At 32.4% G+C, this 23,441-nt stretch overlaps 1 protein-coding gene and 2 long non-coding RNA genes across 3 annotated transcripts; 1 reads left to right on the top strand and 2 right to left on the bottom strand.

The window, feature by feature from the left end:
- The first annotated feature begins 8,554 nt into the window (after positions 1-8,554).
- LOC140826100 (probable xyloglucan endotransglucosylase/hydrolase protein 32) lies at positions 8,555-11,469 on the top strand. The gene is made up of 4 exons (XM_073188233.1): positions 8,555-8,900; positions 9,093-9,193; positions 9,617-9,834; positions 10,700-11,469. Exons 1-4 carry the CDS (start codon positions 8,696-8,698, stop codon positions 11,064-11,066), a joined length of 891 nt encoding a protein of 296 aa, XP_073044334.1. The 5' UTR covers positions 8,555-8,695; the 3' UTR covers positions 11,067-11,469.
- A 352-nt stretch (positions 11,470-11,821) lies between these two features.
- LOC140828179 (uncharacterized) lies at positions 11,822-13,407 on the bottom strand. Its single transcript, XR_012117141.1, has 3 exons — positions 13,153-13,407; positions 12,727-12,784; positions 11,822-12,028 (listed from the first exon to the last, which is right to left on the bottom strand). It is a non-coding gene; the product is annotated as an uncharacterized lncRNA (long non-coding RNA).
- A 3,810-nt stretch (positions 13,408-17,217) lies between these two features.
- On the bottom strand, positions 17,218-19,181 carry LOC140828180 (uncharacterized). The gene is made up of 3 exons (XR_012117142.1): positions 18,955-19,181; positions 18,529-18,586; positions 17,218-17,830 (listed from the first exon to the last, which is right to left on the bottom strand). It is a non-coding gene; the product is annotated as an uncharacterized lncRNA (long non-coding RNA).
- Between the last annotated feature and the right edge of the window lie 4,260 nt (positions 19,182-23,441).

The following is a 23,441-nucleotide window of genomic DNA, read 5'->3' on the forward strand; positions in this document are numbered from 1 at the left end:
GAGATTTTTATGTAAATAAAATATATTTTTATGAAAAATAAAATAATATTAGAGTATTTTTTTATTAAAATATAATATTTAAGTTTATATTTTGTATTATTTTATTTCTTTTAAAAAATTACATATATATATATTTTAATATAAAATTAAGATTATTTTACGGTGATTGGAAAAAAAAAATTTGATGTATTTGGTAATAAAAAGATCTCAAATATAATAATATGTTAGTCAGAAGACAAAAACTTATGTGAGACGGTCTCATATGTCGTATTTTGTGAGAAAGATATCTTATTTGGATCATCCGTGAAAAAGTATTACTTTTTATGCTAAAAGTATTATTTTTTATTGTGAATATCGGTAAGGTTGACCCGTCTCACAGATAAAGATTAATAGGATTGTCTCAAAAAAAACATACTCTCATTAGAAATATAGATCTAGTCGAGAAATATAGATCTAGTCGAATAATTTTATAATTTATATAAAAAAAAATTGTTTGTTCTTGATCCTGTCATCAGCAAAATTGACTTGAAAGTTATAACCATGTGTATATTATAATGCTTAAAAATTGAGTGATTCACGTAGTTTAATATAATATTCTAAAAAGAGTGACAAAAAGGTCAAAATCAAAGCTCAAGTTTTATAAGTTTATCAAGTTTAATATGAAATTAAACGTAAAAAATGTTTTTGGTATTTTCTATAGTTTTAATTATATAAATAAATAAATTAATAAACTAAATAACACACAAATACAAAATTACTTTTTATGCTAAAAGTATTATTTTTTATTGTGAATATCGGTAAGGTTGACCCGTCTCACAGATAAAGATTAATGGGACAGTCTCAAAAAAAACATACTCTCATTAGAAATATAGATCTAGTCGAGAAATATAGATCTAGTCGAATAATTTTATAATTTATATAAAAAAAAATAGTTTGTTCTTGATCCTGTCATCAGCAAAATTGACTTGAAAGTTATAACCATGTGTATATTATAATGCTTAAAAATTGAGTGATTCACGTAGTTTAATATAATATTCTAAAAAGAGTGACAAAACGTCAAAATCAAAGCTCAAGTTTTATAAGTTTATCAAGTTTAATATGAAATTAAACGTAAAAAATGTTTTTGGTATTTTCTATAGTTTTAATTATATAAATAAATAAATTAATAAACTAAATAACACACAAATACAAAATTTAATAATAAATTTATAAATTTTATATTTTTTTCCTGTCAAGAGCAACCATCAGAGAATATTTTGTTGTCGTTATGATTTTTTGTTCAAATATTTTATTTTGAAATTAAAATTTAACTTTTATCAAAAAAAGAAGTTAACTTAAAATATATATATATATAAAAAGTGATATAAAAAAAAGTGAAAGATCAACTTAAATTTTATCTAAGAGCTCATAGTACATAATTGTGTTTAATAACGTATGTATTTTCGCATTTGATATAACCAATTTTATGTGAAATCGAATTTTTTTTTTTTTAACATCTTGCGCTTAATTGTATGGCAAAAACTTATGTGAGACAGTCTCACGAGTATTATTTGTGAGACGGATCTCTTATTTGGGTCAACCATAAAAGAGTATTATTTTTTATGCTAAGACTACTATTTTTTATTGTGAATATGAATATTGTTGACCTGTCTCATAGATTATGATCCGTGAGACGGTCTCACATGAGACTCACTCTAATCGTATTTAATCAATACTTTTTAACCATTTTGAAAACAATCATCCTTGTTTTCATCACCTAATCTAAGGAAATGGAAAACTCGAACTTGAATGTATAAGAGAAACCAATGGTGAGATCGAGACAGAGAACTATGACGATTTAGTTTACCTTCTATATCTAAATAACAAAACAAATAATTGTGTTTAATTAAAATTTTGTTATTTTAATTGATAATTTTGTTTTTCATTAGAAGTATTGACATGAATTTTATTTTTTTACACTATCTTTGCTTGTATTGTAGAATTTTCTCCTTTTTATTTAAAAATAATATCGCTGGAAGTTCAAGAATATAAAGAGTAATCACTGCGTGATTTTTATATAAAAATTTAATTCATTGTAAACAATACTAGTGACTAGTCCCAATTGTTTTCTTGTGTTTAATTCTTTAAAAAATTGTCAAGCTTTTCTTGATATTTGAAGATGTGTGGCCACGTGGGTGACGTGGATATTAGAAAAAAAATAAATATTAAAATTGGTTTTTAATTTTGTTTGACATATAAAAAAGAAATGTGAGACCGACTCAAACTGTGTAAAATATACTCGAGGAAAATGAGATATATTCGGTCAATATTTGTAAAATATACCCTAGGAAAGTGAGATATATTCGGTGTGATATCTCCTTACATCTAAAAAATTAAAGATCTAAAATGAGTTAATAATGAGTTACAATAGACTTCTATAGTAACTTAGGTTAATCATTTCCGTAAAGCGAGGACGATACGAAATAGTTGCTATAGGAGCATTTTATGCAGTCACGCGGGTGCGGGCCTGGGGCATGACAGAATATCCATGCGGGGAAAAGTGCTACGTGCATGAGAGTCACCTCTTGAACATGCAGGACAAAGTACTACATGACGAGAGCCACCTCTTGAACATGTAAGAGTCTCTCTAGGTTCTCGGCGCTGGTGGATCGAGTGGTCAGGCAGCGACGAAGACGTCGCGTTCTGAAGGAAGGGTGGTTGTGATATATACATCTTGTCCCCATCTTAAAAATTATAGTTTTAAAATGAGTTTATAATGAGCTACAATAGATTTCTATAGCAACTTGGGTTAATCATTTTCGTAAAATGAAGACTATACGAAGTAGTTGCTATAAAAACCCATTATGCAGTCAATTATTATTGTCACATTATTAGGAAAGTTTAAGAAGACTTCATCACCTAAATCGAAGAGTGGAAAAGTATTTTGTTTAATTGTTTTTGTTGAGTTAGCCAACAAAGAATGATACCAAAGCATTTATTTGGGTATCAAAAAAGAAAAAAAAAAAAAAAAAGGGACAAAACGAAGAAATATTAATTTAGAGTCAGATTGGAGATATTAATACATATTTTAGTAGTAAGCAACGAGATAATAAAGAGAATTCGGTACGTTGGCATGCGGAGAAGAAGAGAACCAAAACAACAATAGTATTAACTTGATTCATCTATAAATTATAATGCTAATTAAAAAGCAATTCAAGATCCCATTGTGATCGAATAAAATTAATTAAAAATACAATATTGATATTATTAAAGAATGGTCCACAAAAGAAAAGGAACAAACAGAATTTGTTCGTTTGAATATTGACGATCCAGAAAATTGGGAAAAAATTTGAGGATTTATTTATTAAAAGGGGTCCAAATATAAACGATTATATCGTGTTTCCCAAAGATAATATATGTGACATTTTGATATATTACATTACAATTACAAGCGGTTGCCACCAAATGAAGAGAAAATCGATAGAAAGAAATAATTTGAGTCGGTGTCTTAAAAAAATGAAGGGGTGAGGACCACATCGATTGCGTAAGTAGTTGGATGGAACTGGAAAAAATAAGACAATAGATAAAAATGTGCAAATAAAAAAAACATTGGAGACAAATGTTAAAGATGATCGTTGATGTTGTGCGTAGACTTGCGAAAAATAATTTGGCGTTTCGAGGAATTGTGAGAAACTTTATGTTGTGAATAATGATAATTTTTTGTAGATGATTGAAATGATTGTCGAGTTTAGTCATATAATACTAGAACGCATTTGAAATGTTTTAGCATGCGAGCTTCATTATACATATCTTGAACCTTAAATTCAAAAATGAGTTGATACAAATGTTAGCAAATGAAGTGAAAGTTTCGATCATTGCGAAATTTAGAAAAAAAAACGAAATATTATTCAATTATATTATATGTACTCCAGATGCGAGTCACGGAAAACAAATATATGTTGTAACATGTTGTGTGGATAATTCAACAAACTATTATTTGGAATATTATTTGGAAAAGAGAACAATGTATAGATGTGTTGTATTACTCAATGTACAGATAATTGACATATGTATCGTGTTTTTTAGAATATTATTTGGAAGTAAACACGACGAACTATGGTAAAAAAAATATTTAAATTACATGATTACAATTGCAAATTTACTGTTAACAAAACAAAAAAATAAAGAAAAAACTTACAAGTTATAAAACTAAAAAAACAAATTCACCCTTAACATGACAAAAATGAAAAAAAAAAATTTAAATTACAGAATGACAAATGTAATTTTCCCAGATTTATTTATGGAATTGACGATATTTAAATACAGTTTACCAATAGAAGCAAAAAGAGCGATTGATATATTAAATTATCTGAATAAAATGGACGGATGTTATACAAGAAGTACTCGAACTCCAGCAATGTCACATTAAATGCAAATTTCAACATATATCTAGATTAAATCTAAACACTAAGGCATAGTTTGGTATACATGATAGGATAAACATGTGATATATAATATAAGGATAAGTTAAGGATAAATAAGATATAATATATTATATTTAATGTTTGGTATGATTTTAATAAGAGTGATTAGATTTATATATTAGATTGTAATGACAAAATTAACCTTATCATAATAAATTTTATAATTTCAAAGTTGTTGCTTGAGTTCATATTTTTTATCTGTTCATGTGTCGATAGTACTTGCATGATTTATTTATTTTTACCTAATTTTATATATTATATAATATGATAATTGAGCCCTTGATTTTTTGAGTCAAGTCAAATATCAATTTTTAAGGTTAATCGAGTGATAATAATAATTTTATTGAAATTTATAAAAATTATTTATATAATTATCTCGAATTCATTTATGTAATTATCATATTATATAATATATAAAAATAAATAAAATATTTATTTGATTTTAATTTCTACCTATTAACATAGATTTATAAAAAAATCATTTATAAATTGAGGGTAATTAAGTCATTTGTAGTGTATTTTATCGTTAAACTAAAATTATCACACCTTCTATTAGGGATATTTTATCCTTCTAAAAAATTATTTATCAAGGACCCATGATATTATAATGAGCTTTTTAAAAAGGTACCAAACATGGAATAAAGAGGATTATTTATCAATCCCTCTCTTATCCCATGTACCAAAGTATGCCTAAAAGGACAATTTACAAAGGTGAAAAGAACACAAGCCATTCAAATGTCGGATCACCTTACGCATGCCCCATAATTTCCCATTAAATGCTATTTGGTAAATAGGTTAAATTATTTATTGCTCACATTTTCAACAAATGCATGCACTGACTGGCACGGTATAATGTTTTGAAAGGTTCCTTGATTTGTTTTTCCTTACAGGAGGACGAGTTTTTATCTATTTTGCTTTTGTTTTTTAATGGGAGGATGATCGAAAACGTGGAACAATAGAAATGTGACCTGTGTTACAGGTAATTTGAATAGTGGTACCATTATCATCGGATATATCTTTTGATATTTATATCGATTGTTCGATGTTTACTTTTGTAAAATTTATATAAATTTTATTTGGTTTTTTAAATGTTCAGAAATACGGCCACAAAAAAGTAAGCCATCTTTTGTTTCCAGATTCTGAAATAAAAATGAAAAACCTAATGAGTTGTGGTTTGGTTCTAGTCCTTATGAAAGTAAGAAATCAAAATCAAAATCAAAATCTGTAATCAAAACCGTAATTTTCCTCCTTCGAGTTTAAGGGGAAAAACAATAAATAATAACGATAAATAAAAATTTTGGTCTACTGACTTTACGTATTTTTAGGTTATGGTTCATTAAGTTTTCAAATTTTGATTTTAATAAACTATTTATTTTAATTTCAATTCTTTCGTTAGAGGGATGACATAACGTCAAATTTTTTTGAATTGTCTGATGAGCCAGGGCTCTGACCGCGTGCCTGTTGAAGAATGAGCTTGCGACTCATAGCAGTGGCTTGGTTAAGGGAACCCACCGGAGCCGTAGCGAAAACGAGTCTTCATAGGGCAATTGTCACTGTTTATGGACCCGAACCTGGGTGATCTATCCATGACCAGGATGAAGCTTGGGTGAAACTAAGTGGAGGTCCGAACCGACTGATGTTGAAGAATCAACGGATGAGTTGTGGTTAGGGGTGAAATGCCACTCGAACCCAGAGCTAGCTGGTTTTCCCCTCTGATGTTATGTAGGCAATTGGATTAAAATGGCAAAAATTAGAAGTTAGTATACCCAATTTAAAATCGAAAACTTATTTGATGAAAATTCGAAATTTAATAAGTTAGTCGACGAAAAAGTTTAATCTCTTCCTTCTTATGATAAAGATTTTGCTTATGGCCAAAATTTAATTTCATTGTCAGAATCAAATAGATATTCAAACGTAATTAATTTTGGAAACATGATGGCCCTACTCTAGCTTTCCTCCATCTTTGGCGCTTGCTTAATGTGTCATTTTATATTATAATTTTAATTAGTTTTTCAATAATATAGTCAAGAGGAGCAATTGCGTTCACTCAAAATTCATATCGTGTACATACATTTTCCATGAAACTAAAAATAAATAAGTAATTGTGTTATCATGATAATACATATATATCGTGTACATTCACAAAATATTTAATGAAAAAAAATAAGTTAAATCTATAATCGGTTATCGGAACTGAAAATCAAGATTTTGTTTCATTTGGTTATTTATAATTCGATATATATTTTTCAGCTTGTACTTTCATCAATAACTAAACAAATCGCAGTGGAACACCTCTATAATTGTCTGTATCAAAAGCATATATAAGAACATTATTATATAATCTTGGATATATATATAAAAGATATAATATAATTAGTTATACATCAAATTTTGACTATTTTTTTTCAAACGCACCGAGCTTGAAATTTCAAGCTACCATAGAGTCTCTGCTTCAATGGTGCATTTAAGAGTGAATATCTACTTAAGGTAATATATCATTTCCCAGTGATACCTCATGAACGAGTCTATTAAGATTGGTTTGTCACGGACCCATATATTATTCTATAAATATCAGGTTTGAGTGTTCAGTTCATATATTCACTTTATATTATTTTCAGCAACACTCTTAGCTGCTCCTCCTAGATCCTCAGTATCTGATTTGAGTGTCGGATGGACTATGCCTATGCCGAGAAATTCTCCGGCCCCCTCCTAACGATTTTCTCCGTGATTTCAGACTCATGGTAAATTTGAACCCCGTGTCTGAACTAGTGTGACCTGTTGAAATCGGACATTAAATTTCAATGAGTCATCCTGCTGAAATCGAACATTAAATTTCAGTGAGTCATCCTGCATCGACCATTCAAGCATTGGCAACATATGTAAAAAATCTGGAAATCCACAAAATTTTCAAACAGGCAAGAAATCCAATCATATCCATGGAACTCATTAATAGATACCCTATGTCCCACCTGAATTATTATACCGATCAGGCAAAAATAATAAAAGAATAAAATATAAAGGAGGAGGAAGGTTTTTGTAACAGCATTGCTCAGAAGTCATAGACGTCCTTGAATTCTGAGACCCCACAAATTTGGTCCTTCTCCTTTACCACGAAGCAGTGACCAGAACAAGATGGGTAAATATTACATAAAGTGTGGGGTTTTATCTGAAAATCTTAGCTTTCAAGGATCAGACTTATGCCTAGTGGGGGCGTTGCTTTCATTCGTATTGCTAACCCGAATTCGATTGATTATTGCCTGAAAAGTTCGTGGTACTCTTTTTCTGGTATTCAATATCGTATATGGAATTTTTCTCGTAAATCTACGTCTCTCTTAACTTTACGTTTTATGGATGTTATCGATATTTTTGTCAGGGGTACAAAAAAAAAATCATTGTCTCTGTGGCTGCAACAGCGAGAGCTTCTGAGAAAATTTGATCCCGAGTGGAAAACTTGATTATTTCAGTAAATAAAATATACTTGTGCAAAAGTTTTGCTCGGATTGCGAAGCCAAATAGGGCAAGTTGTCAAATGAAAGATTTTGCGACCACAACGGTAGATTTGACGAAAACATACTATTTTTTACTAAAAAAATATGAGGCAATGAGAACAAATCATCATTTCACCATGATGATGCAAACGTGTTTCAAACAATTTCCATCGTCCAGGCATCTGAATAAGCAATTTTTTTTTTGCTTTTAGAAATTTAGAATTCAATTGCTATTTCAATTCCTTATTTCTTATATATGATACTTACTATTTGTGGATAATAAGCTTTTCATTTTTGAAAATATTTTCTACATTTAGTATTTCTTTTACTTTTGTCTTATAAATATGGAAGAAAGTTTTGATCAATAAAACAATTTAGTTTATATATGAGTTCAGTTCGGACATTACTCTCATGATCGATCTGACGACCACCATTGTCCCAATATTTTTTATGTTAGATCAATATGAAACTCTAATTTAGTGTCATTGTAAATTTAATTTTCATTATGGAACCCTAATTAAATCCACAGACAAATTAATGACTGAATGTGAGAGAGTGTGGATCACTTAAAAATCTTTCTATACTTGGACGTACACTTGTACCCGCCATTATTTATAGCTAACTGCGTACTCCTCCATCGCTCACTCCCCCAATCCCATCTCCCACCAATTATACTGTCTACCTTCTGCTTTCAAAATCTTCAAGAAAATCAGCCATATTTTCTTGAATTCTAACCACAATCCCATGGCTCCACAGTTCCTCCTGCCCTTTATTTTTTTCTTCACTCTCCCTTTCGCCAATGCCGGAAATTGGCCGCCTTCTCCCGGCTTTTCCCCGAGTTCCAGGTTCAGGTCCATGAGTTTCTATAAAGGATACAGGAATTTATGGGGCCCCTCCCATCAAAGTGTGGACAGCAATGGCGTCACTATTTGGCTAGACAAAAACTCAGGTCCATTCGAATTTTATTTTTAACGATGGTGATTTTTGTTATGGAAAATGCTGTAAAGATTGATCGTCCTAAATGTTAATATACTTTCCTTGAAAATAAAAAAAAATATTTGCCTTTGCTACACCGGAAACATTCGTTTCTATGCAGAATCTATGTTTTTTTTCTAAAATATATGTTCTTTTGGTGGGACAGGAAGTGGGTTCAAGTCATTGAAACCATTCCGATCGGGGTACTTCGGAGCCTCCATTAAGCTCCAGCCTGGTTACACTGCTGGAGTTATTACTGCTTTCTATGTAAGAAAGTTTCAAATTCTTTAATCATTAATGTGAAGTTCTCGATCCGTCGCAGATAATTGATCTTTTTCTTATATAAAAATTATAGAATATTTTATAACTTCAATTATTTTCACACACACACAATTACCGACACAAAAATAGTCCGCCTTCTGATTAGTCAAAAATATGTAGTACAATAACTCGACTTATTTTACACTTTTAAGTTTTTGACGACATATCATATCGACAATATCTAATGTCATGTTGTTATTTTAGTTATATAAAAAAAAATAAAGTACAAAAGAAGTCGAGTTATTATCCTAAGACCTAATTTTAAACTAATTAAAAGACCAAAAACTCAATTATTTAAGCCAATTTCCTATATTTCCATTTTAATTATATATTAATAAGATAATAATTGTTACATGGTTTATTCTATAGCTTTCCAACAATGAAGCTCATCCAGGGTATCACGATGAGGTGGATATCGAGTTTCTTGGGACAACCTTTGGAAAGCCTTACACATTGCAGACAAATGTGTACGTTAGAGGAAGTGGGGATGGAAGAATTATTGGAAGAGAGATGAAATTTCATTTATGGTTTGATCCCACACAAGATTTTCACCATTATGCCATATTATGGAGTCCTAGAGAGATCATGTAAGTTGCTACTTCAATCTCTTTTTATATTATATATACTAGTGCTTTTGCAAGCATAAGCCGCATGCGTTGTGTGCGTGTATAATCGATTCTTTTATATATAGATAATTTTGTTTAAAAAAATATATTTGAAACCGAAAGAAAACTAATGGGAATTGAGAGAAAAAGAAATGTCGGCAGCAGTTGAGAAAACAGAGGAATAAGATGGTGGGGATGTGCAAATTACTGGGACTGTGAGATAGGGTAAATTTGGGCAAAAAAATTGTTGTGTCACTGTCATGATTTTCATAATTACAACATACTAGTACATAAAAAGTTTTGCGTGACAATCTAATAAGTCAATTTTGTCTTACATATATCTTATTTTGGTTATCCATGAAAAATATTATTTTTATGCAAAAAATATTATTTATTGTTATAAATATAGACAATATTGACGCATCTCACAGATAAAGATTCACGAGATCGTCTCACAAAATCTTACGATAATAATATATATATATATTCAGACTTTGATTTCTGGCCAATTATAGTTGTTATATATTTAGACTTCGATAGTGGCTGAAGGCTCAAGATTCCATCAACACAAGCAAAGTTACGTCTCAACATGAATTTATCTATCGCACTATTTTTTTACACTTGAATTATCATTATTTTGTATCGAGACTACATCATAAATGCATACTGAAAGTTCACACAATCACGAGATTCTCGCAACAATGTTAATTGAAAAAACCAAATTAATGATAAAAATTCATATTCATATATAAAAAAAGACGCATCTTTGTGTGAATAATAATAATAATAATTACGAGATGTTTTAATTAGTTTCTTAGTACTTTGCATTGTTTCCTTGTCTTTTCAGATTCTTTGTGGACGATGTTCCGGTTAGAAGGTATCCAAGAAAAAGTGTCGCAACATTCCCCCTTAGACCAATGTGGGTATATGGATCCATATGGGACGCGTCGTCGTGGGCGACCGAGGACGGGAAATACAAGGCCGACTATAACTACCAACCTTTCGTCGGGAAGTTCACTGATTTCAAGTCAAGTGGTTGCACCGCCTTTGCGCCATCCTGGTGCCACCCTGTGTCGGCCTCACCGTTCCCCTCCGGCGGCCTAACTCGCCAGCAGTCTAGCGCTATGCAATGGGTGCAAAGTCGGTATTTGATGTATGACTATTGCAAGGACAATAAAAGGGACCATTCCCTGACACCGGAGTGCTGGAATTAAAAAAATTGTTTTAAATTCAAGGGCAAAACAGACTATTATTATTATTATTATTATTATTATTATTATTATTATTATTATTATTATCATCTTTTAGTCTTAATTTGCTTTAAATTATATATATATTTTATAAAAAATAATCATTTTTTGGGTTTCTTGAGATGGATCCCATATTGCCAACAAAAAAGATGCAAGATAAGTAAGTGGGGTAACATCCAAATACCCAAAAAATAATAAAGATAAGTCGTTGGAGTTTTTTTTGTCATGTTTCCACGTTGTATATTAGTATACAAGAGTGAGAGATGATCCATAATGAGAGAGAGATCATTGATACTGTATGTATTTAATTTGATAGAGTGCACTTTCTTGTCAGTTTCTTAATAAATAAAGCAAAATGTTTTTTTTTTGGGTTAGATTTAATAGATAGATATGTTACAAGTTTTATTTCATTAAATAATTAATATACTTACTTTAATATTTTAAATTTCGAAGGATGTAATACACAATTTCATGTGATATACCAAAAATTCCATTATTACAATAATTATTCTAAAGATTGTATATAATTCACAAAAATATTCAAATTAATTATGAACAGTTTTATAAAAGTTTTTACTCTGTTATATATTGATTAATTTAAGTCCACAAAATATTACAATAAATGACGACTGATGTGGGGACCCGGACGCTAATCATTTTCTTAATCGTCATTGGGACTAATTAATCAATTATAAAACAGGGTCTAAAATTTTTTTCTTTTTAAAGTGCGGAACGTAGTGAAATCAAACTAATATACATATCAGTATAAAATACAATACAAGTCCTGTACTGCATACATTCAACTAAACTAAGGTTTAACAACTAATGTCAAGTGTTCCAACCCTATTATACATCATACTCAAAGTCCGGAATCTCCACTCTAATCACGATCTTTCTTCATCTTCTCAACCCTGTACCTGTCCCACCTGTTGTCATGTACACATACAGACAAGACAACAGCCGGATAACTCCGGTGAGAATATAATCCCAGTATAAATCAACGAAACATGCAATCATATAAACAAATATAAAGCATGTAATCAGGTAACAGATATATGTAACAAAGTCTGAAACATAATCAATATCAAACTGTCGACAATACTCGTAGATCTACAGTTCAGACTAGACTCAATCCTAGTCTAGGGATCCCGGTTTCCAGATGTGGTATTCCTATATCGAATTCCGTAAAGGATGGAACCATAATCTCTATTACTCGATATAACCAGTGCCCCGGTATTCCTATATCGAATTCCGTAATAGAAGAATTCCAACCCCTTTACTCGATATAACCAAATATGGTGTTCCTATATCGAATTCCGTAATAAATTCCATTACTCGATATAACCATACATCCAGTGTCCTGACCTAACCGTCATGGACTGTAGCTCTATCGCTAGCATCCTATCTTGTGACATCGTGCAATGTGCCGTGGCGATACCACCACTATCCGTCACAGTGTGTCACAAGACAATTCGACCAATACCTGTTGTCTAAATATCAAGAGAACAAGTATATTAATCAAATCAATGCAATATATCCATGCAATAAAGTAAAGTATGTGATTTAGGGAAACCCAAGTCTAAACCGACTCAAGTCCATCTCCCAATACCACATTGACTTATACCTTCCGTTTCTTCGGGTTTTGAAGCTACGATCTCAAGTCCGAATCTTCTTCACCAATTCTGAACAAGCACAATTCGAACTTCACATTATCAATATCAAACTCAACTCAAGACATGAAATTGATTAACTTCATTTTATATCAAATTCGGCGACATAACTACGCAATTTCGGTATCTCGATAACTCAGACAACAATCTACTAACATCAACCACTCAATATCCACAACAATACCAATCCAAAACAATAATTCAGCACTATATAATTTCGGCCCACATGCTGAATTTTTCAACAATTGCATACGACATCCGATAACCAATCCGTTTACGGCGTTATGATCTCTAGCTACTCAAGAATACATATCCATAATAAAATCACAATTCCTCCAACATCTAGATTTCGAAACATGCTGGAATTCAATGAAACTTACATCCTCCAGTAGCTCTTGATGAGAGGAGCGCGAAACTATGCTCGGATCAAAAATCGGATGGCCGGATCTTGCAAAATCAATTTTTTTAAGATACAAGAAAGCTTGGAGGTGTCAACCATGGAGATTTCGGTTTTCATGGCTGAAAATTGTGACAAGGATGAAGGGTTACACGTTCTCAAGCTTGGCAAGACAAGTGTCCAACCAAAGTTTCCATATTTGCACTTTAGTCCCTCAACTTTCCAATATTTGCAATTTGGCCCCTATTCAATCTTTTCGATTCAATTTCAATCCTAAATAAGTTCAAACATCTTGGAATATAATTCAACACTCCATAATTCTCTAATTCAATAATCTCGGTTTAAAATAATATCATTTCTATAATCTCGGACCTTACAATTCTCCCCCTCTAAGATATGATTTCGTCCTCGAAATCACAGGTAATCAAGTCCGATATCAACACGAAATGTATACAAGAGGTAAATCAGAAAACTTATCTCAATGAATCAATTCTGAAATTCAATCTCATATCAGATTCTGTCTTTCAGATATTCTCATTGACCTACTGACAATCTTACTGTGTTTTCAACAACAGGATAATCTTCATTCTGAATTCTCTTACTTCTACTGATTCTGATTCCAATCTGGAATAAGAATTCACTAAGTACAAGGTCATAATACTTCTCCAATCCTTCTGACAGAATCAATCTCGTATTACTGGCTATACAACGTTCGTATAAACCAATCCACAGCTCATCACATATCAGGACCATCAGCTATTATCAAATCTGTTTATCTCAATCAAGGACATATACTGTCTTTAGCTTCAAATACCAATCGTCATCATCCGGCGTTGGTTTCTTAAATCTGTCCATTCTGAACTGTCTTAATAATTATTGTCATACAAGAATTCATACAGTGACAATAATTCATAACAACTAGTGCTAACATCCAGCACTAAAGCTGTATAGTGCTAATATCCAGCACAAAGATGTACCAAAATCTTCCAATATCTGGCTAGTACATTCTGAATGTCTGTCAATCTGTAAAACAATCTAAGAGAAAACTCCTGATATACTCTATTACAAGTACCAAATCAATCAAAAGTCACAATCTGATATAATCTACTGTGGCATTCTGATTTTTCTGACCACTTTTCTGACATCGATCTGTGTCAGTTGGTCATGTTTGTACGTTATCTGGTACAAACTAATAGCTATAGATTGAACAATCTGTCAATCATAATCATAGCATATCATATCTGGAAAGTATTGAAGTAATCTCATTATGAAATTCATCGAATTATACTCCCCATTTCTCGTCAGAACTATACAATTTCTGTAATAAATCTTCTGATTTCTATCTTTCTGTCTTTTCTGTTATCGATTCAGACATATCAATACAATTTCTGTCAACATTTCAATACAAATTCTGTCATAGCTGATCTAATCTGTCTATATCAACTCTATCTGTTCGAATACCATACATTCTCAATCATCAAACTGAACACTGAATTCATTACTGTAAGTTTCTGACAATATCTGTTCTTTCTGATCCGAACTATTTGATATACACAAATCAGTTAATAACATAAATTAAAGAGGAAATACTTACCTGATATTCGGCTCTGACTATCAATATCAAGATTTGCTGTACAATTCTGATACGTCTGACATCACAGAATAATCAATCTTATACAAAATACAAAATCACATATCTGTTACATTCTGATCACATTCTGAACTGCTGTAATTCTCGAATTTAACTCTGATTCGGTTGAAACTGTATATACTCCCTCAAGTTCACACTAATCTGTAGCATATACGGATTCAAAACACAGTAATATCAACTCAGACACGAAATATCAATATCCTATACAGATCTAGTGAGTTCAGTGAACTCATAAAACAAAGATTTCTGATAAATATCTTCATGTCATTCTGATCAACTGGTATATCTCATCTGCAAATAGAATATGCTCCCCAAAACAATATAAGATGTCTCAAATACTGATTTAGAGTAATCACAATACACAAGCAGATACAAAACAACAGTTGAATGAGGTAATTTGCCAAATCAGACAAAATACATTTCTGCCAATTCTGCACTTTCTGGTTTTTCTGATATCGGTTTCTTATCAATCCCTGATCGAAATCTCAACTGTATCAAGATCAATCGGTATACTAACTGCAGGTATCGCATATTCTGAATACAATCTGTTTCAAGCAGGATTCATATCTGAATAATTTATGTATACAATAATCCTTATTCTCAGAATAATCAATACAGTCTTCCGATAGTCGATTCGATCAATCAAATGCTGCAATTATATCAAAATCTCATAGATATAACAAGCATAGAATTATCAGAACATCTCTGAAGATACTGACACATGCCAAAGAAAAACACTAAATCAGATGTAACTCCTGGTCAGTACTCTTCTACTGATCTTTCAATTTATTCTGTATCATTCTGTACATACAATATTATTCTGTACTGAATTCTAAAACAATAATCAGTATCTGATCTGTATTCAATTCTGAAATCTATCTTTCTGATATAAAGCAAATCTAAAATCTTATCTAGGCAAACATCTGTCAACTCGTATATCACTGGCAAATCTGCCAATTTTAAGCTCGATTTCAGTACATCTACTGAGTACATAAGGATACCATCTGTTCCTTTCTGTGACAATCGAGTCATATACGAAAATATCAAAGGAATTCTAAATCTAGAATCCTTATTGCAAAATCTCTACTCATTAGCTATCTCTAATCTGAATCTTACCATGTCTGGAACAGATTCTACAATATTTCTGTCTTTCTGTACTTGATCATTATATCACCAATATCAGTAATGCAGTCAAATCAGACAATACAAGTACACCATACTCTGTCTCGATTCTCATTCTCATCTTACTGTAGTATACAATATATCACAGAAATCTCTGAGATCAATCTTTCTTTCCCCAGAAGGTACAAAGATTAATACTACAGCAATACAGACCCCACAGATAATGCATATCTCCATGCAACTCATTCCAGGATAATCTTAAGAAATGCATTAGTATATAGCAATACATATGCAACATAATCATAAAAGATCAGTACCTGTCACTATGTCATCAAGTGTGCCCTGTGTCTGTTCCTCAATCACATATCCAAATGGTCTAGCCCTCTAAGATCTTCGGGGACCTCTTTGTGGACAAACCTTAGAAAAAGGCCCTGGTTGTTTACAGATATTGCAACGACCAAGCACTCCTTGGCAATGTCCTGTGGGATGTCTTCCTCCGCAAGTTCTGCAGTACACTCCAGTGTAACTCGAACTAGAATCACTAGAACTAGAGGAACCACTCCCTAACTTCTTGAATGGCTTCTTTTGAGCTTTCAGAAGATCTTGCTTTCCACTCGTGTTGCCACGATCAACTCGAAGAGGGGATTGCTGTGTCTGGGGTTGCTTCACACACAACCTTGTTAATTGTCTAATCAAACTCGCCTCCGCTCTCTTCGCTCTACTCAAGACATCAGCAAAATGGTGAGGTCGCTGTATGTTCATCAATGCAACTATCTCCGAATTCAATCCTCTGATGAACTGATCCGCTACAGCTTCATCATTCCCAATTACATTCCGAGCAAAACGCAGTAGAGTAGAGAATTGAGCAACATATTCTTCAATATTAAGTTGACCTTGTCTCAAATTCTCAAACTCTGCTTTCTTGTCCTCTCGGTACGAAAATGAGAAAAATCTTCGATAAAATTCAGTTCTGAATATTTCCCACGAAATCACTGTACCTCTCTGTTCTAACAGTCTTTTAATGGTAATCCACCAACTCCTGGCAGTCTCTCGTAACTGGTGAAATATCAGTTTAATTCTCTGTTCATCTGAATAATCAAGTAAACCAAACAGTATTTCTATGTCATCAAATCAGTTCTCACACTCTTCAGACGTCTCCATACCACTCAGAATCGGCGACTGAAATAACTGAAACTCTTTCAACTACATTTCTATCTGAATTTTCTGATGCATCTATCTGTTCAGACGAAGTACTACCACTTTCTGGAATTCTCCGCGGAGGTATATCTGATTACCAAAACATTAGTAACCCAAATACAACAAATCTGTTGCAATCTTTCTCTGATCATCTTACTGCTGATCATGAATCAGATCTGATTCATACTCAATAATACATAGTACCAATTCAAATCATATACTCAGGTAACATGTATTTTAAAGCAGTAACACATAGTGTCATGCTAGCATACACAATATCAGTCAACATTATAATAAATCTCATGCTAGCAAACACATGCAAGGTAAGAAAACTCAATCTACCCCGCTCATTCTCTTCTATCTCAGTCTAAAGGATCTATCGCTCTGATACCACCTGTTGTGGGGACCCGGACGCTAATCATTTTCTTAATCGTCATTGGGACTAATTAATCAATTATAAAACAGGGTCTAAAATTTTTTTCTTTTTAAAGTGCGGAACGTAGTGAAATCAAACTAATATACATATCAGTATAAAATACAATACAAGTCCTGTACTGCATACATTCAACTAAACTAAGGTTTAACAACTAATGTCAAGTGTTCCAACCCTATTATACATCATACTCAAAGTCCGGAATCTCCACTCTAATCACGATCTTTCTTCATCTTCTCAACCCTGTACCTGTCCCACCTGTTGTCATGTACACATACAGACAAGACAACAGCCGGATAACTCCGGTGAGAATATAATCCCAGTATAAATCAACGAAACATGCAATCATATAAACAAATATAAAGCATGTAATCAGGTAACAGATATATGTAACAAAGTCTGAAACATAATCAATATCAAACTGTCGACAATACTCGTAGATCTACAGTTCAGACTAGACTCAATCCTAGTCTAGGGATCCCGGTTTCCAGATGTGGTATTCCTATATCGAATTCCGTAAAGGATGGAACCATAATCTCTATTACTCGATATAACCAGTGCCCCGGTATTCCTATATCGAATTCCGTAATAGAAGAATTCCAACCCCTTTACTCGATATAACCAAATATGGTGTTCCTATATCGAATTCCGTAATAAATTCCATTACTCGATATAACCATACATCCAGTGTCCTGACCTAACCGTCATGGACTGTAGCTCTATCGCTAGCATCCTATCTTGTGACATCGTGCAATGTGCCGTGGCGATACCACCACTATCCGTCACAGTGTGTCACAAGACAATTCGACCAATACCTGTTGTCTAAATATCAAGAGAACAAGTATATTAATCAAATCAATGCAATATATCCATGCAATAAAGTAAAGTATGTGATTTAGGGAAACCCAAGTCTAAACCGACTCAAGTCCATCTCCCAATACCACATTGACTTATACCTTCCGTTTCTTCGGGTTTTGAAGCTACGATCTCAAGTCCGAATCTTCTTCACCAATTCTGAACAAGCACAATTCGAACTTCACATTATCAATATCAAACTCAACTCAAGACATGAAATTGATTAACTTCATTTTATATCAAATTCGGCGACATAACTACGCAATTTCGGTATCTCGATAACTCAGACAACAATCTACTAACATCAACCACTCAATATCCACAACAATACCAATCCAAAACAATAATTCAGCACTATATAATTTCGGCCCACATGCTGAATTTTTCAACAATTGCATACGACATCCGATAACCAATCCGTTTACGGCGTTATGATCTCTAGCTACTCAAGAATACATATCCATAATAAAATCACAATTCCTCCAACATCTAGATTTCGAAACATGCTGGAATTCAATGAAACTTACATCCTCCAGTAGCTCTTGATGAGAGGAGCGCGAAACTATGCTCGGATCAAAAATCGGATGGCCGGATCTTGCAAAATCAATTTTTTTAAGATACAAGAAAGCTTGGAGGTGTCAACCATGGAGATTTCGGTTTTCATGGCTGAAAATTGTGACAAGGATGAAGGGTTACACGTTCTCAAGCTTGGCAAGACAAGTGTCCAACCAAAGTTTCCATATTTGCACTTTAGTCCCTCAACTTTCCAATATTTGCAATTTGGCCCCTATTCAATCTTTTCGATTCAATTTCAATCCTAAATAAGTTCAAACATCTTGGAATATAATTCAACACTCCATAATTCTCTAATTCAATAATCTCGGTTTAAAATAATATCATTTCTATAATCTCGGACCTTACAACTGACTACATGACTTCCTAGTATAATAAATAATACATGTAAATTGCATCAACACCATGGTAAAAATTAAAATAAACAAAACTTTTATGTTAATTTAACTTCATTTAAAATTTTGTATTTTTAAAAATAGGACATAAAATATCTTATAAATAGGGAAAATATGTTTTAAGTTTTTTAACACATGGATTAAATTTGCTTATTTTTTAAAATCCAGGAAATATTAGTTCGTTAATATTTTTAGGGAGTTTTATCCCGTGGATTCTGGTGCAATTAGTTCAATAATACCTGATCTTAAACCTCATCGTAAAGGCATGATTAAATCGGTTCTGATTTTATGTTATAATTAGTGTCAAGCCTGCTACTTATATATTTATTTTAATTTACACAAAAAAAAAAACGCTTGTCACACATGAAAGTATGTTGTTTTTGTTAAAATTTATGTTGGGGATGCGATAATTGTTTCTGATAGGTAGAATAATCGAAATATGACGTTTAAGTTGATGTACAAATTAAAAGAATTGAGTTACGTACATTATCACCACTAGTTATAAATATTTGTAATGCGACAAGCGTTGGTCCTACGATTGATATTAGAGCCGATGTCACAAGCTCGACTCACATGTATTGCAAGAAGTGCAATATTGGGAGAAGGATTGTTGAGGTGCAATAATTGTTTATATTAGGTAGTTCAATTGAGTCATTATGATTGTGCTTTTATATGGTTTAAAGAATTTGACTTGAATAGTTTCAACTAGCTATAGCTTTCAGTGAAGTGAAAATATCTGTTCCTACGATTGGTATGTAACCAAAGTAACGGAGGTGATTCCCATGGACTTCAACAAGTGAAATTATTGAGAGATGGATTTTTTGGGGTATAATAACTGTTCATGTTTAGTAGATCAATCAAAATGTCATGTTTGGACCGCTACACAATTTAAAATATTTAAGATGCACCGTTACTATTAACTATAGTTTTTGGTAAAGCGGAAGAAAGTGTTTGAACATGCAGTTAACTACTTAAATGAATTAATGTCATGTCAAATTTTTAATTATATTATTTCAAATTTAATATGAAATTTTAGTCAGACATGTATGAAATATTTTAAAGCGCATATATATGTTTTATCCCTTTTATTTTATCTCAATTACTCTATATTTTTCTCTATTTTGTATCATTTTCTCATGATATTAAACTATATTTTCATAACATTCATTCTGAATCGCTTGTGATTACTTTGTAAATTATTATCAATAACTAGTATCTCTTTTTTTTTTCCCAATGGAATATTTGTTATACTATTAGGCTGCGTTTGGTTTGGAGGATAAAATAAACTAATGATTAGTAAGTAAATGATAAAGAAAATGATTGTTGTAGGAATGTAATATATGGTGTTATGTTTGATATGATTTTTTAGTGTAGGATAATTTTGAATTTTTTGATGAAAGGACAAAATTGCCTTTTCTTTTTTTTTTTCTTCCACTCCGGGGGCGACGGCGGCGGCAAAGGTCCGGCGACGGCAGAGGTCCGGCGACGGCGACGTCCGGCGGTTGTCGGTGGCGGTCCGACGGACAACGGCGGACGGCCGGCGGCGGCGGCAGTCAGTGGTTGGTGGCGGTGGTCATGGCGGGAAGTAGTGGTGAGTTTGGATATAGAAGAAAGGTAAAATTGGAAAATAGGAAGGATTAAGAGTTGGATAAATAATTCTAGGGGGTGAGGAGGTATTATTTTAACCCACTTAATATAACCTAATCATTCATAGGAGGCATTGACTTGGTTAAATAATCACGCGAACCAAACAAGTGATAAGGTGGGTTAAAAAAAATAAACACACTATCCATACCAAACACTCCCTTATTGTCTTATATATTATATTAGATCATGTCATTTGCGATATTTTTTAATATACTAAACGATAAATTTTAGAAAACATATTTCATTTGGTGTTATAATTGAAATTTAAATGCAATAAATGAAGTAAATAATTTTTATTTAATATATTCGGACAATCTTCATATTTCATGTTAAAGAATGGAACTTGAACCTAACTCAACCCCAAAAGCTATCTCAAGGGGGACGATTGCCCAAGACCATATATACAACTCCCAAGTATTAAATACCACCGATATGAGACAACTAACACACTCCCTCACGCCCAGGAATGAACATTTGGAGCGTGGAGTTTACAAATGACTCAATTATGGGCAGAATGAGTGTCTCAACTATGGGCCCTCTCACGTCCAGGAATGAACATATGGAGCGTGGAGTTTACAAATGACCCAATTATGGGCAGAACAAGTGTCCCAACTATAGTAGAACCTGAGCGCTAATACCATGTTAAAGAATGGAACTTGGACCTAACTCAACCCCAAAAGCTAGCTCAAGAGGAGAGATTGCCCAAGACTATATATACAACTCCCAGATATTAAATACCACCGATATGGGACAACTAACATTCCACGAAGTCAAACTCATCTATCAAACTGTCTATTAAGAAAAACATTATTACAGTCCGTCTGCAGTGCATCTAAGTCAAATAAGCCATATAATTCACGTAGATCGCGTTGTTAGTGTAAAACAATGAAAAGCCAACATCGGCCATACTACCCGCAAAAACCGTCGGTAAACATGTTATTTTTGTAGTGCCCGTCCCTATAGACGGTGTGTTTGTATGTGGTTTTTTTTTTTAATAACATATATATACACATATTTAATATCAATTTCATATATATTTGTAGGTCCCGTACTGTATCGGAATTATTGAAAGGACAGAGTTCGGAAATAAACGAAAAGCAAAATGAATTAAAAAATATATATATAGTCCTACAAGATGCTACATGAAAAGACAGAAATTATGATTTAAAATAAAAAAAAAAAACAAACAAAAGAAAGAAATAAACGGATACGAAATCATTGGTTCATACAGTGGTAATCTCTTATTTGTTGAGAAGATTATCCAAAAAAAGATATTACAGTAAACTAGCTAGATCTTGCATTACAACATGCCCTATTCGTTTTTAGCTACTTATTTCATATAAAACGAGTCGAATTCGAACATGTCGGCAATATTCGGTAACAATTTGATTAATTAGCTAGTGGATTTAATATGTAACAATGACCACTCAAGAAAAGAAGCAAGGAATGTCTTGTCCATTACATTTTAATAATTGCATATATTTGAATCCCCCACCTCACACTAAAGAACGAGGACAAGTCACATTGATGAGTCGTGGAGTCAAGCCAGTCTCCATTCTCATGTCGTCGCATTATTTTCTTGGGGTTTTTTCATTGGTTTGTTTTTTTATATACGCAATTTGAGTATTATTTACGAATAAAAATGAGCCATCTGTAAAATCTCGTCGGTTGCGCTGACATGGAGATAATTTGAGATAAAAATTATTCACGATGAAATCGAGATTATGTTTTCGTCTCTTACGTACAATGTTTTTTAATTTCAAATCGTGTAAAATAAGAAACCAAATTATTCTACCGGAAATATGAATAGTAATACAAAATCAAAAGGACTCAATTCTCTCCTTCGACCAGACACCATCTGTGTCATATAACAAATATATATAAGGATGGGAATGGACTTCTGCTTGGGGCTTGGGCTCAACAATATGTGCATATTTTCTGACTCTCTGATAGTGGTTAAGACGGTACGGGAAGAAAATTTCGATCTAATTCACAACGACGGAGTGGCTTCCAAAGTTAGAGCGATGCTTGAGGATGAGTCATTCCTTTCGATACACGGATAACAATGTCGCTCATGCTCTAGCTCAACGAGCTCTAGTGCTTTCTTTGTTATTTGAATGCACCGATGGCGTTCTTCTTTCGTGGCTTATTAATATTGTAACCCGAGACTTGTCGGTTATTTGAATTATGGAAATATTTCTATTCAAAATATATATATATATATATATATATATATATATATATATATATATATATATATCCTGCAAATTTAGTGTTTGCAAATGTTTTAAAAAATGATTATAGATTTTTTCTTTACAAAGTTGTGCCACTCAATCACCTTTTTTAAGCATTTCCAAATTCCGATGTCTTGGCACTACTAGGTGGTCTATGATTTTCTT

Source organism: Primulina eburnea, chromosome 3 (assembly GCF_022965805.1).
Source record: "Primulina eburnea isolate SZY01 chromosome 3, ASM2296580v1, whole genome shotgun sequence".
NCBI lineage: Eukaryota > Viridiplantae > Streptophyta > Magnoliopsida > Lamiales > Gesneriaceae > Primulina > Primulina eburnea.

What these genes read in the sequence shown, in the direction of transcription:
- LOC140826100 (XM_073188233.1), top strand. Translation starts at nt 8,696, where the DNA reads ATGGCTCCACAGTTCCTCCTGCCCTTTATTTTTTTCTTCACTCTCCCT. An exon ending in TTGGCTAGACAAAAACTCAG is followed by an intron (nt 8,901 to 9,092) that starts GTCCATTCGAAT and finishes TTGGTGGGACAG; the next exon opens with GAAGTGGGTTCAAGTCATTG. An exon ending in GAGTTATTACTGCTTTCTAT is followed by an intron (nt 9,194 to 9,616) that starts GTAAGAAAGTTT and finishes TTTATTCTATAG; the next exon opens with CTTTCCAACAATGAAGCTCA.